The 12,962-nt window shown below is 38.2% G+C and overlaps 2 protein-coding genes across 2 annotated transcripts in view; both read right to left on the reverse strand.

The window, feature by feature from the left end:
* LOC110972513 (bifunctional UDP-N-acetylglucosamine 2-epimerase/N-acetylmannosamine kinase-like) overlaps window positions 1-12,962 on the reverse strand; it is an 84,779-nt gene that overhangs the window by 32,358 nt on the left and 39,459 nt on the right. The window lies entirely within an intron of this gene.
* On the reverse strand, window positions 5,948-12,370 carry nansa (N-acetylneuraminic acid synthase a). Its single transcript, XM_022222888.2, has 6 exons — window positions 12,092-12,370; window positions 10,787-11,002; window positions 10,618-10,717; window positions 8,705-8,859; window positions 7,154-7,420; window positions 5,948-6,990 (listed from the first exon to the last, which is right to left on the reverse strand). The coding sequence occupies exons 1-6, from the start codon at window positions 12,221-12,223 to the stop codon at window positions 6,781-6,783; spliced, it is 1,080 nt and encodes a 359-aa protein (XP_022078580.2). The 5' UTR covers window positions 12,224-12,370; the 3' UTR covers window positions 5,948-6,780.

The following is a 12,962-nucleotide window of genomic DNA, read 5'->3' on the forward strand; positions in this document are numbered from 1 at the left end:
ACTGGTTTCTTGAACGTAACGGTGAGTTCACTGTACTGAAATTGCTTCCTCAGTCAGATCTTGATCCAATGGAGAGCCTTTGACATGTTGAGTAACAGGAGATCTTAATAATGACGGTTATGTCAAGAAATTTGCAGCAAATGTCATCATGTCGACACAGATTGAATTCTCAGGGGACTGTTTGCAGCACTTAGTTGAACTAAGGTAGCACTGAAGGCAAAGGGAGGTTCAGCTATGTATGAGCAAGGTGTACCGAATAAAGCGGCTGGTGATTGAAGATTAGCCTCAAGCCCTGCACACTGGCGCCACAACACAAAGTCAAAAAACAGGCACCAATAAAATGAACTGAGAATAATTCATTTGCATTTTATTTTTTCAAAATTAAAGCAATCATATTTGGACAAACTGCACTGAAGTCCTTAAATTTGTGCACAATCTCAATCTGCTCTGAAATTTAAATTCCAGTGATTGAAAACACAATATTAAAGGTTTTCAAATCTCAATATTCTGCTATGTAAGCAGCTCTTTAGGAGTCAAGCTGAGCTCATATAGTACATTATAGAGTAACAATGGACTACAGCTGCACACAGAAGACACACAAGTTTTCATTTTGGTTCTCATACCGCTCTTGGTTAGCTCCCATTCGGCGAAAAAGGACTCCAGCACGTCTCAGCTAGTCAGGTCCTGGATCACTGAGGGAATATTCCAATAAATTGACTCCAAAGCCAGAACGATTCCGGGTGCTCAGTCTGAAGGTCCCAGCAGTAAATCCTTAGTGAGATTTTCCTCTCTGAGCAGAGGTGGAGCTCTGGGGCACCAGGTGCAGGGGGGACCTCCTCCATCATAGTGTTCCTCCCCCCTTTGACACTGCCTCCCTGCCTCCACCTTTTCTCTTTCTTCCTTGTCCTCCCTCTGCCTATGTCACTGTCCAAGAATGAGGATCACTGTCCATCTTCCTTATTGCTCCTCTTTCTACTGACCCTCCCCTCCTACTGGCTCCCACCTCCTCCTCCATTAATACATTTCTGACATTATTCAAAGATCAGAAGTCTCTCACTTATGAAGTCGGTGTGCTCAGGCAGTGAAAGGTAAGAGACAAAGATGTAACCCTGTGAAGCTGGGATCAGCAGCTTATTGGCTAAAGCTTCTGCCTGAAATAGCGGCTAAGTTACATATGAGATGGAGAGGGACTTTTTTTTCTCTGTGGTAATCGGTGAGATCTATTTAATGAGACTATGAATAGAGCAGCACTGGAGGCTTCAGCACTACTGTGGCTTTGTCTGTCAAACACACATGCAGTTTGCACTTTTCTGTTGTTTTTAAAGCAATAGATCACTGATTTGGGGCTGAGATCTCCAGCTTCTCATGCTGCCACTTTCTAGATTTTTTTTTCTGGCTGATTTATCAGCTGCAGCTTTCTCTGGTAGTTAGTTAAATATTTTAAAATGACTGTAAAAGAAATATAAAGATTATTAACTGAAATACAAAGACATTTAAGCCCCAAATGTGCCTCAGATAGAAAAATGTTGGGTTAGAAAAACAGATAATTCAACACGAGCAAACGAACACATAGAAAAGTGAGGGAGTGAAAAAAATGAAATTAACTAGTGAGAGATGACAGTAAAATAAGATTTTATCAACTAAATAGTGACAAAGGAAAAAGATAAACTAACAGGAAGTTAGAGAAAAATGTTTCTTTTTATGCTTGATTTTAACTATTTGTTGAAGAATATTATTCACTGCAGCACATTCAGTTATATCTTTAGCCCAGGAACTCTATACTATACATTTTTTTGTCAGTTTCAGGGCTCCACATGAACTGGACACTGGCATTGGATTAAACATTGCAGTATGTGTGGCATAGTATAATAGTTTATGTGCAGTTATTATTTAAAATTTGCATAATATTTGACTGCTCATCAGATATACTTGGATATTTGTGATTAATGCTGCCTGGTGCTTTATTATTCATATCATTACAAAAGTTAAAGTTTCATGGAGTCCAAACTGCGTAAACAGATTGGAATAGAGGAGAAAATGTTCCCCTCGAGCATGATGTGGTAGCACGTCTTACACTGTTGTGATTGACATGAACGTGTAACTGTTCAAAGTAATGTATCTCGATCACGATAAATGCCAAGTCTCGGCCTTCGCTTACGACGAGATGACGAGACCAGACTATGTTGGTGGGACAGGATTAAACTAATGCATCATTTCAAAATTTCATGAAGTGCTGTAAACAAACAAACAAAAACAAAGCATAGGAACACCTTTAAATATTTGTTTTTTTCGAGTTACTTCTATAGTTAACTCTCCTGAAAAAAACCACACTAAAATGAACTGTGCATAAACACCAAAACAGACATTTTGACTTCAAAGTTGCAGTGCTTGTATATTCTGCTTTAATTTTTCCTATTGCATTGAAATGAGATAAATATAAATATTCGGCATAATAAATAACTAACTTCACATGCCGGAGTGGTATGCTTCTATGGAGCAATAGGAGTGCCAAATCAAAATATAAATAAATAAATAATTAAATAAATAAATGTGGAAATATAAAGAGAAATAAATAATTAAATAAATAAATGTGGAAATATAAAGAGAAATAAATAATTAAATAAATAAATAAATGTGGAAATATAAAGAGAAATAAATAAATAAATAAATAAAAAGGAAAATTTTGTCTTTGCTTTTACCTTTTCTGTTTTTTCCTTTTATTTATTTATTTATTTATTTCTCTTTATATTTCCACATTTATTTATTTAATTATTTATTTCTCTTTATATTTCCACATTTATTTATTTATTTATTTCCCTTTATATTTCCTCAGTCCACCAAGAAAAGGAAAAATGCAAATCAGTTTGCTCTGGGCGGGGATTCTGAACACAGGAGTCCTGCCTGACACCAGCTCCCAGCACGGCTGAAGTGAAGCCATGTCACCGTTGAGCTTCGGCTTATTCTGCCACTGATAAGAAAATAAACATTAATTTACCGAATTAGCAGCGTCCTTTCAGTGTCTGATGGCAGAATCAGCCGAAGCTCCACGGTGACACGGCTTCACTTCAGCCGTGATCGGAGCTGGCGTCAGGACAGAAACCTGTGTGCGGGTACGACTCCCCACCCTGAAAAGGAAGCCCCGCCCAGAGCAAACTGATTTGCATTTTTCTATTTCATGGTGTCAGGCATTATGAAATAACTACCAAGAAATAAAATGCAAATCAGTTTGCTTTCACTTGGTGGACTGAGCTGTCAATCAAATGGCTCTAGGCGGGGCTTCCTCGTCGTTCCTGATCACAGGCATATGAAGAGTAGACACGACACGCCCCTCTCAGCGACCTGTGATCAGGAACGACGAGGAAGCCCCGCCTAGAGCCATTTGATTGACAGCTCAGTCCACCAAGTGAAAGCAAACTGATTTGCATTTTATTTCTTGGTGGTTATTTCATAATGCCTGACACCATGAAATAGAAAAATGCAAATCAGTTTGCTCTGGGCGGGGCTTCCTTTTCAGGGTGGGGAGTCGTACCCGCACACAGGCTTCTTTCCTGACGCCAGCTCCGATCACGGCTGAAGTGAAGCCGTGTCACCGTGGAACTTCGGCTGATTCTGCCATCAGACACTGAAAGGACGCTGCTAATTCGGTAAATTAATGTTTATTTTCTTATCAGTGGCAGAATAAGCCGAAGCTCAACGGTGACATGGCTTCACTTCAGCCGTGCTGGGAGCTGGTGTCAGGCAGGACTCCTGTGTTCAGAATCCGTGCCCAGAGCAAACTGATTTGCATTTTTCCTTTTCTTGGTGGACTGAGGAAATATAAAGGGAAATAAATAAATAAATAAATAAATAAATGTGGAAATATAAAGAGAAATAAATAATTAAATAAATAAATGTGGAAATGTAAAGAGAAATAAATAAATAAATAAATAAAAGGAAAAAACAGAAAAGGTAAAAGCAAAGACAAAATTTTCCTTTTTATTTATTTATTTATTTATTTCTCTTTATATTTCCACATTTATTTATTTATTTATTTCTCTTTATATTTCCACATTTATTTATTTATTTATTTATTTATTTATTTCTCTTTATATTTCCACATTTATTTATTTAATTATTTATTTATTTATATTTTGATTTGGCACTCCTATTGCTCCATATGCTTCAGCACAAACAAACTAACAAAATGAGTCTCTTAATGAAATGAGATGGAATTACATTGCAGATGCAGACATTGCTATTTTTCGAGGTCCGGCACCCAACTGAATTTGCACCTGTTTCCTCTTGCGCGCCGCTGCTGACACATTTTTTTTTTTTTTTTAAAGACTGTGGAGTAAGTGTTTTTCCTCAGATTTCAGTCTAGAGCAGCTGGGGGTTCACAGAAAAAGGGCTGTGGGCTGCAATGAGGGTCATCAGCAACTGGGAAGTTAGAACTTTACAAGCTAATGAATGCTAATTAGCTCCACCTTTTACTACCAGCATTATCGCCACAACAGAGGGTTCCCAGAATTTTTCCAGCATCTTTGAAAGACTAACTCTCTGATTTGCAGAGGCAGCGATTCAGATATCACTGAATCCATGTAACAGACGAGAGGACAAAAGGTTTCTGTATTGATTTGAAAGTGCTTTTCCTGTCTTGAAATGGAGCTAACACATTCAGCCACGTTGTACTGAGGTAGATCCAGCTTGTGGATGGCTGAAGGATTTAAGAAAATAGAAAAACAGCTCTATCTAGTGTTCAAGAACAGTATGGCTTCTTCAAAACCATCAGGTATCCTTTGAGAAGCAACTGCATCAAAATGAAAACTCGCTGTCAGAGAGCTGAATTAGCGATTAAGCCTTTAAATCACAAAGCAAGATTCTAGTGTCTGAAATGTGCTAATTCACAAATGTGCTTTATAATTGTTGTTTTTAACCAAGCTTAAAACGAGCAGCAGTAATTATCCTCTCCTTTTTTAAAGTTCAGATTTGATTTGATGTTCTCAGATCATAAGTATGTAACTTGAAGTGACCACAACAGAGAGCAAAGTGTGATATTTTAAAATTATAGTTACAATTTGGAGTCTTCCAAATTTAGATTTCTTTATAATATTTTAATATCAGATCCTACATTAAGGGGAAGTTGGCTCATTTTAAATCCACCTGACCACCCACCCTTTTTAGGACCATCTGTCCACTTGTGCCAGATTACAAACATTAAGCAGCAAACTTTTTGAATTGCTTGGCCACTCCTGTCTCTTCAGCCAACATGAGACGCCTGATCCAGTGATTTTAAATCAGAGGGATCAGCAGGGCCCTGGGAAGACACAACGTCTGCTCATTTCTATGCTTTTAACACAAAATATAGACGGATCCAGTATATGGGAATGTATTACTCAAAAACAACCACATTTTCCTTCCGATATCCTCTCAGTGTGAGGTGTTGCTCAGACAGCTAATTTTCTTGATTTTGTTCGACACAGTTCAGTGGTGAGGATTGTTTGTGAGTAAACTGAGGGTCATTTCATTGCAGTTTGAATAGTGAAGCCATTTATAACAAGAAGATGTTTTTTGTTAAAGTATACGAAAAAAAAACGTTCAGTTGTTCTAGTGACCGTTTTCTTGTGAAAATGCTTGAGAATGTTTTCAGCCTGTTAATACGTTGTGTTTGACTGATTATCGGCCTGGCTCTGATCTATTCACCCACAATCTGAGTCTTTTTCTGATATGTAAGCAGAGTTATGATCATGTATGCAAAAATAAAACTCTGTCGAGTAACGAATTTAAAAGTAGTGTGATTTTTGACTCCAACTCACCTTACGTTTTAGAAAACCTCAGATCTGACACATCCAATCTAAACAGATGCAAAGAGACGTGGAGTCATAATCACACGGCAATAAACATGAAACCTGTCATGACAGAGTGCATCCATCACGTACAAAGACTGGGCTGATTTGAGCAAAGAACAACATTACCGTTTCAGCAGAATTTTATTTGGAGGCTTCATCACAGATCTCAACAGATACAAACATTTACACGAGTAAACTAACGTCCTTCAGGTAGAAATGACGATTACAGGATGCTGTTGGTTGCAGAACTAAAACATGAGGAGTTGATGATAAAAAAAGATTAGGCTGTGTCCAAAAAAATAAGGCATCCATAGAGTTTCAGTAAATCTGATACAGATTCGCTCTTAGAGTTTGATTTGACTTCATGTATTTGGCTTCTCTCAAAGAAGTCGTACGAGTAAAAGCCCTTTCTGGTACTACTTTAGGTGGACTGCTGGACAAACAGGCTCTATTGTGGGATGAGACGAGCAATAGCAGCTTCACCTAAATGTATTCAGTATTCATTTAATCTCTTCTCTGCAGGTTAAAACTGTAGTGCATGGAGTGTTCAGGTAACAGTAACATCCATCATCCCTGCACTGATCTGACCACACAGCTGAAACTACCACGGAGCCTCTGGACTTGTCAACAAGCCGGTTTGCCAGAAAGTTTGCATTTTATGTTAAGGCAGCTCTTAGACAATGTAAAAATGTTTTGGCTAACAAGAACTAAGAGCGAGAATGAGCTACCACTAACATTTAAGCTATCATGCTCAAAAGGACTGCTGAATTCTGTAACAAATTACTGATGATCTGTGGATTAAATATCAGAAATCTCTGCTGTGCCAGGCAAAATTACCTCGACCCTCCACCGTGTGTCATCTTAAGTTCTTCCTAAATTATCCCCATAGAAATTAATTAAATTTCTCTTCAAATTAATTGCCTTTCTTTACCAGTTTCAAACCTCTCCTCCGCTCTCAGCACTTTGCCTTCTTGGCGTAACTCTCCACCACCTCAGGTGTGACGCTCTCGTCCTCCTCCACATCTTCTGTCACGGTTTTACCGACCAGCTGGAAGATGTCCTCAGCGGCGACGCCCATCGGCTCGGCCACCTTCACCGCCAGCATGCTCGCAGTCAGGACTGTTCCTTTGGGGATCTTTACCTTGGCCACTACTGATTTTCCCAGCTGGAGGAAAAAGAGCAAAAGAAGAGAGACGTTATGATTGTTCTGGTAGCACAAAGTACAAACAGCTCAGATGCTTCAGCTCTGCTCATCAGTAAAAACAGACGATTGAACCAACAGTTGGGGCTTTTTTGGGAATATTTCTTGTAGAGAAATGCTAACTTACTTTGTCATGGCACGGCTTCTCACAGGGTAGCATCTTCTTGATGCCGCTGCCCAGCGCCCTCTCCACCAGTCGGATGGAGCGAACCAGCTCGGCCAGTTCAGACGGCACCAGAGAGGCTTCATGGTCGCTTCCTTTCCACGTCTTGTCCAAAGTTACGTGACGCTCGACGACCTTCGCCCCCAAAGCTACAGCCCCCACCGAAATACTGATTCCAGATTCGTGGCCAGAATACCCAATGGGAATATCTGGAAACTCCTTTTGATATTCCTGCAGTCAACAAGCGGGCGACACAAACATTACTGTTAAAGAAACGGTTGTAAGACATTCACGTACTTGCAAAGAAGCTACGGCTACCTTTAAGAATAAACTATTGTAAGAAGCAAACACCACAGCGGAATGTAAAATAATTTTTTCTCAATTAATGTGTGAAACAAAGTTAGATACTTTTTCTTAAATACAAATACAATTCTAACAATCTGCATTAGTATTTATAAGTTTATTTACCACCCTTCAATTTATTACGAAATTTTATATTGCATTTCTAACTTTAAATCTCATCTTATCCTAGAAAGAGTAGCATTTATGGCTGTCAACGGAGCACGTGAGGAAATATATGTCTTTTTTCTTCAGAATGACCGACAGAATGCCTCCATCCATAGTGAGTGATATTTAAGATTAGGACCCACCGCAAACATCCATCCATCCTCTATACACCGCTTTATCCTCACGAGGGTCGCGGGGGGTGCTGGAGCCTATCCCAGCTGACTCGGGCGAAGGCAGGGGACACCCTGGACAGGTCGCCAGTCTGTCGCAGGGCCCCACCACAAACATGAACTCTACAAATAGTTCAATCAATTAAAGCTGCACAGGAGGAGATGTGTAGCTTGGGCCCCACAAATCCAATGCAATCGCATTTTTTCCTAAAGTGCTCATTAAAACAGAAAACACTACTATGAAGTCATCGGGAACAAATTAATTGACAAAGTCATTAAGAATTTGAATCACAGAATATAGCGTCTGTCCATATCTGGAGTCAGCCAGGAGGATTAGGGTTAAGTAGACACTGGGGATATGCTATTAAAATGTAGTATTTTAAAAGTGTAAAAAGAAATTGTTTTAAAATAAAAATGTTTTATATTGCATCATATCACAACAAGAGTAGCTATTTCAACAATTCCAGCAGAAATCCAAAGGACATATAAGGTACTCAAATGCTTGTATTACACTGTTTTTCATCAGCGTCTAGAAGTCTATCTGAAAAACTCTTATCAAATTGTCACATCAGGTGATGCTCGAATTTCCTTTCTAGCCGAGATCTAAAACAAACAGAAAATATTACAGCATTTGAAGCAGCATTTGATAAACCTTAAAACCCAGAGGTCTGGAACTCAAACTGGACATCCTGGATCAGTTTTCATTGATATTTTTAACGCAGAGTGTTTGTGTTATTGTGATGATTAAAGCTGACAACTAAACTTGTTCTCACAGTCCATGAATCGATCATCTTTGTGCCGGTATTTTTACAGCAGAGCAATATTCTGTCGTGCTCACCGTGATCACTCTTAGGTTGACGTCTTCGGGCTCCAGAGGATAAGCGCTGGTACACTGCAGGATGGTAAAGTTCTTGTTGTGCTGCTTCACCGTCTTGTAGACGCGACGCATCGTCTCCATGGACTGCATCCCGCTGGACACCACCATGGGACGGCCTGACACAGACGAGAGGACAGCAGCCTCATTAACATTATGTCTAACACTGGCCGAAAACAAAAAACTACAACAGTCCTCAAACAGTGTCAGTAGTAAATAATAACAAAACAGAGCAGACTGGATGAAATGTAACCCTTGTGTTGTCCTGCAGGTCAAATTGACCCGCTTTAAAGTTTAAAACCGCAGAAAAAAAAAAATCACAGAGAAACTTCTGATGTTCATGTTTTTGACATTTTTGGGAAATTTTTGAATATTTTTTGGTGGAAAAAAAGAAATGTTAAAAAAAATGTTTAAGAACATTCAGAAAAAAATATTTGAATTTTTCCTGAAGGTTTTGCAAATTTTCAGAAATTTGGGGAATTTTTTGCTAAATTTTTGGATTTTTTTCAGATAAGGAAACAATATTTTTGGTGCCCATAAATGAAGACAACAGGAGGGCTAAAAACAACAGTGAAGCTGATGTTGATGTTGAAATCTTTTACGCTGTAATTAAGATATTTTAATGAATACTTCACTACTAATTATAAGATTAAGAATGAAGTACTCTTCTTTTTACAGCAGGAACCTAAATTATGTTTGAAATCACTGAAAGTAGAATATTCTGTCTTTGTGTTCTTTCTTTGCTTCTCAACAGTTACTTCAATCTGCTTGCAATCCAATCACACAAAGAAGTGTCACAAATAACTAGTATAATCGCAGAAAGAAAGTATTCATTTCTATGTCAGCTGTAATAAAAGCAGGCTAAAACTGTATATAAAGTCCACATCAAAAACCTGCATTGTTTAACAACTACTAATTCAGTCCTTCACATTTAACCGTAAAATTACGCTATTATTTGATTTCATTACTTGAAGGAAAATTAATAATTTTTAACTGTTATTTTACAGTTTCCTCCAGTTTTGTTGAACTACGGAAAATAAAAAAGTAAAGCCATAGAAATAAAAGGTATTTAAAGAATATATAATACATGTTGACTTTAATTAAAACTAACAGGAATTAGTTCTTTTACATGGTGTGATCAGGCGTAAACTAACCGTGACGTCACCCGTTGGTTTCAACGCTGAGAAAATGAAGCCCGGATTTTGCTACTTCCTGGTCGCCGTTTTGGATTTTTTGGAGCCAGTGATGTAAAAAGCGTCATCAAACAGACTGGACCGGAGAGCAACTCGGGGCAGGATTGGCTGAGGACTCTCTTATCCCGCCCACATTTTACCGCAGAGGCTTCTGTTGCTGTCTATCAAGCATAGCCACGCCCCCTGGCTCCGCCAACTTTAACGATTTATTTAAAATTCAGTATTGATTTATTTTAAGATCGGCCACCTGATCTCTCATTTTGACCATGAAAACTAACGGGGAAAAAATCCTGAGCTGTAGAAAATCAGTCTATCAAATTTTATTTTTTCCAAAAATGAATTGGGGTCTATGGAGCAAAAGCTTTTCGGAGCCAACCCTAGCGGACGGCGTGATATTGCAAGTTTTTGACACTTCCAGGTTGGCTTCAATTCTGGAGCCAGATGCTACGTCCATTATATATACAGTCTATGAGTGTGAGCTTAAAATGACACTGCTGTACTGCATTTTTAAAGATATTTGCCGTTATTTTTGGGTGTTTTGCAATTTACAAACAATTTACAAACTGTTTTCCACAGTTGACTGATTTAATTGTAACTCAAGAACAATGACTCACTATTTAACATGAAATACAGCTAATGATTCAGTCTCATACTTTGGCCATTTCCTCAGTTACGTTGGCTCACCTTTCTTGGCAGTTTTCTCCAGGTAAGGGAAGTTGTTGGTATCTCCAGAGCCCACTTTGAAAAAAGGCACATTGAGCTCATCCAGAAACTCCACTGCCATCTAGAGACAGGAAAAAGTTAACGTCTGACGTCACCAACAGGGGAAAAACTGAAGAAAAGTTTGTCTTACCTCATCCATCCCTGAAGCGGTGAAGAAGATCCCCACCTCCTCCGCATACTTCTGCAGCTCTCTGTACTGCTCATGGCTGAACTCCAGGTGGCGCTTGTGTTCACCATAAGTTTTCCCCCAGGAGTGTTTGGAGGTGTACGGACGCTCCAAGGCTCGCTTGTTGAATTTGTACTCCAATTCACTCTTCTGGAATTTGGCACAATCCGCACCACAGTCCTGTGAAGGAGGATATAAGAAAATATAACAGAATAATGCTGCATGTATGTTTGAATCTCCTGCATGATGACTTGATGTATAACTGGAACTGAATAGGAATGTTCCAGGAAAGGAATTTCTCACTACCTACAGGAGGAGACGTTGTATATATAATATAGACATTTGGGTTTAAATAGTGCATTTCAATGTATTCCTCTGGAAATTTGAATTACTCTGAACTGTGTATCCATTTCATTGCAGCTGACACCAAATAACATTGTTCTTTCCAGAAGTGTTCTATGAATTAGATCCTTGAAAATACAATTCTAGAGGAGCCACACCTCTGAAAACAGCTGAGCTGTTTTCTGTGTTTTTTTCTGTTAGGTGTAAGTGCAAGTATTATTTTCCCACTGTCCGCCGCACAAAACCCCAGAAGAAAATAAACCACAGAGGCACCAGCATAACCCTCAGCTAATGGAAACCCTGCCTTAGTTGGTAGCAGACTGATTCAAAGAATCAGTTGTGTAACCAACTAATTATAATTTATCATATAAATCACCTTATAATCTAGCAGGTTTAATAGACATTGAAAGACAGCTATCATAAATTCGAGGAAAAGGGGATCATTTCGCAATAATGGATAACAGATTTGTGCGTTTATTTACTCTATGAATGACTGAAGTGAATAAATGAAAACAGACACAGGGCACATTTTAACACAAATATAATAGCCTCGAACGATCATTATGAACAAACAAGCCAAATTTCATTCAGAATTCTCCTAATTTAACGTTCTGCAACATAGCTCAACCCCGTTTCAGTAAAAGTTTCTTAATTGTTCCTTAATTGGCATTAGCATTAAGCAATACTTAAACTGAATTGAAACATTCAAGGAAGTAAATCAGACACTAGTGACGGATTCCTATGAAAGATTTCGAACAGGAAGGAGTGGCGAGCAACATCTAAAATTGATCATTTTTTAAAATGGAGTTCGGAAAGCACAAATCATATCCATTCGTGTGTATACAGATGTGGTGGTTTTAAAAGCTAGCGAAGACAAAACAAGTTAGAAATAATTTAAATTGAGCTTGTACGTGTGATTTCTATTACCTTTGCCATTTTGATCATTTTCTTGGCAATCTCAATGTCTCCCTGGTGGTTCTGTCCGATCTCAGCTATGATGAAACACGGATTGTTGCCGCCGATCATTCGGCCCGGACACAGCTCAAACTCCAGAGGCATTTTGAAGACAGAGATGGAAAGAGAACGCGACCGGAGCAAGCAAGAATCTAGCGGAGAAGTGTAGACAGCGGACAGCGGTGAGTCATGAGTGGTGGAGCCGACCGGAGCGTTTTAAGTGCTGCACATTCGTTCAACGTCGCAGCCGGAGTTCCTCTTTTTCACGTGACGTTTTCCTGAGACGTCACATTAAGGACGTCTAAACCTAAAATGCAAAATGCACAAAATACAATATAACCTTAATTTAATTTAAACAATTTTAAATTAAGAAAAAATGTAAAGATGTATTTTACAAATAGAAATTCATAGTTTTACAAAGTTTGACCATAAAATTACATTTTTAACTGTTTAAAATAAAATGATCTTTCTTCAGATAGTTGTCTACGTTTTATAGAAAATTGTGTATATTAGGATTTAAAACAGAAAATCATTTGTACATGTTATCTTACAGATTCTGTTTTACTAAATTATAAACAGTAACTCGTATAATCATAGAAAAATAGTAATTTATTTGCAATGCATGACCATAAAATTAGTTTGTGTGCGCTCGTTTGTTTAAAATATTTGCCAATATTTTGATCGTTTTCATTTTTTTTTAACTTCATCATATTCAGTTTTTTTTTTTTTTTAAACGTGTTTCTGTTTCAGATTTTATATACTTTTATTTATAGTGCGTGCACTTGACTATTTAGGGTTCTGGTAAAACAAAAGTATTATTTGGTGAGAATCTAAAAATAGGAGG

This window comes from Acanthochromis polyacanthus, chromosome 3 (genome assembly GCF_021347895.1).
Source record: "Acanthochromis polyacanthus isolate Apoly-LR-REF ecotype Palm Island chromosome 3, KAUST_Apoly_ChrSc, whole genome shotgun sequence".
In the NCBI taxonomy this organism is placed as follows: Eukaryota; Metazoa; Chordata; class Actinopteri; family Pomacentridae; genus Acanthochromis; species Acanthochromis polyacanthus.

Coding starts and splice junctions, on each gene's coding strand:
- nansa (XM_022222888.2), bottom strand. CDS start 12,223: ATGCCTCTGGAGTTTGAGCTGTGTCCGGGCCGAATGATCGGCGGCAAC. Junction 10,718..10,786: donor CCGCTTCAGGGATGGATGAG/GTAAGACAAACT, acceptor TCCTGTCTCTAG/ATGGCAGTGGAGTTTCTGGA. Junction 6,991..7,153: donor AGAAGCCGTGCCATGACAAA/GTAAGTTAGCAT, acceptor TTTTTCCTCCAG/CTGGGAAAATCAGTAGTGGC.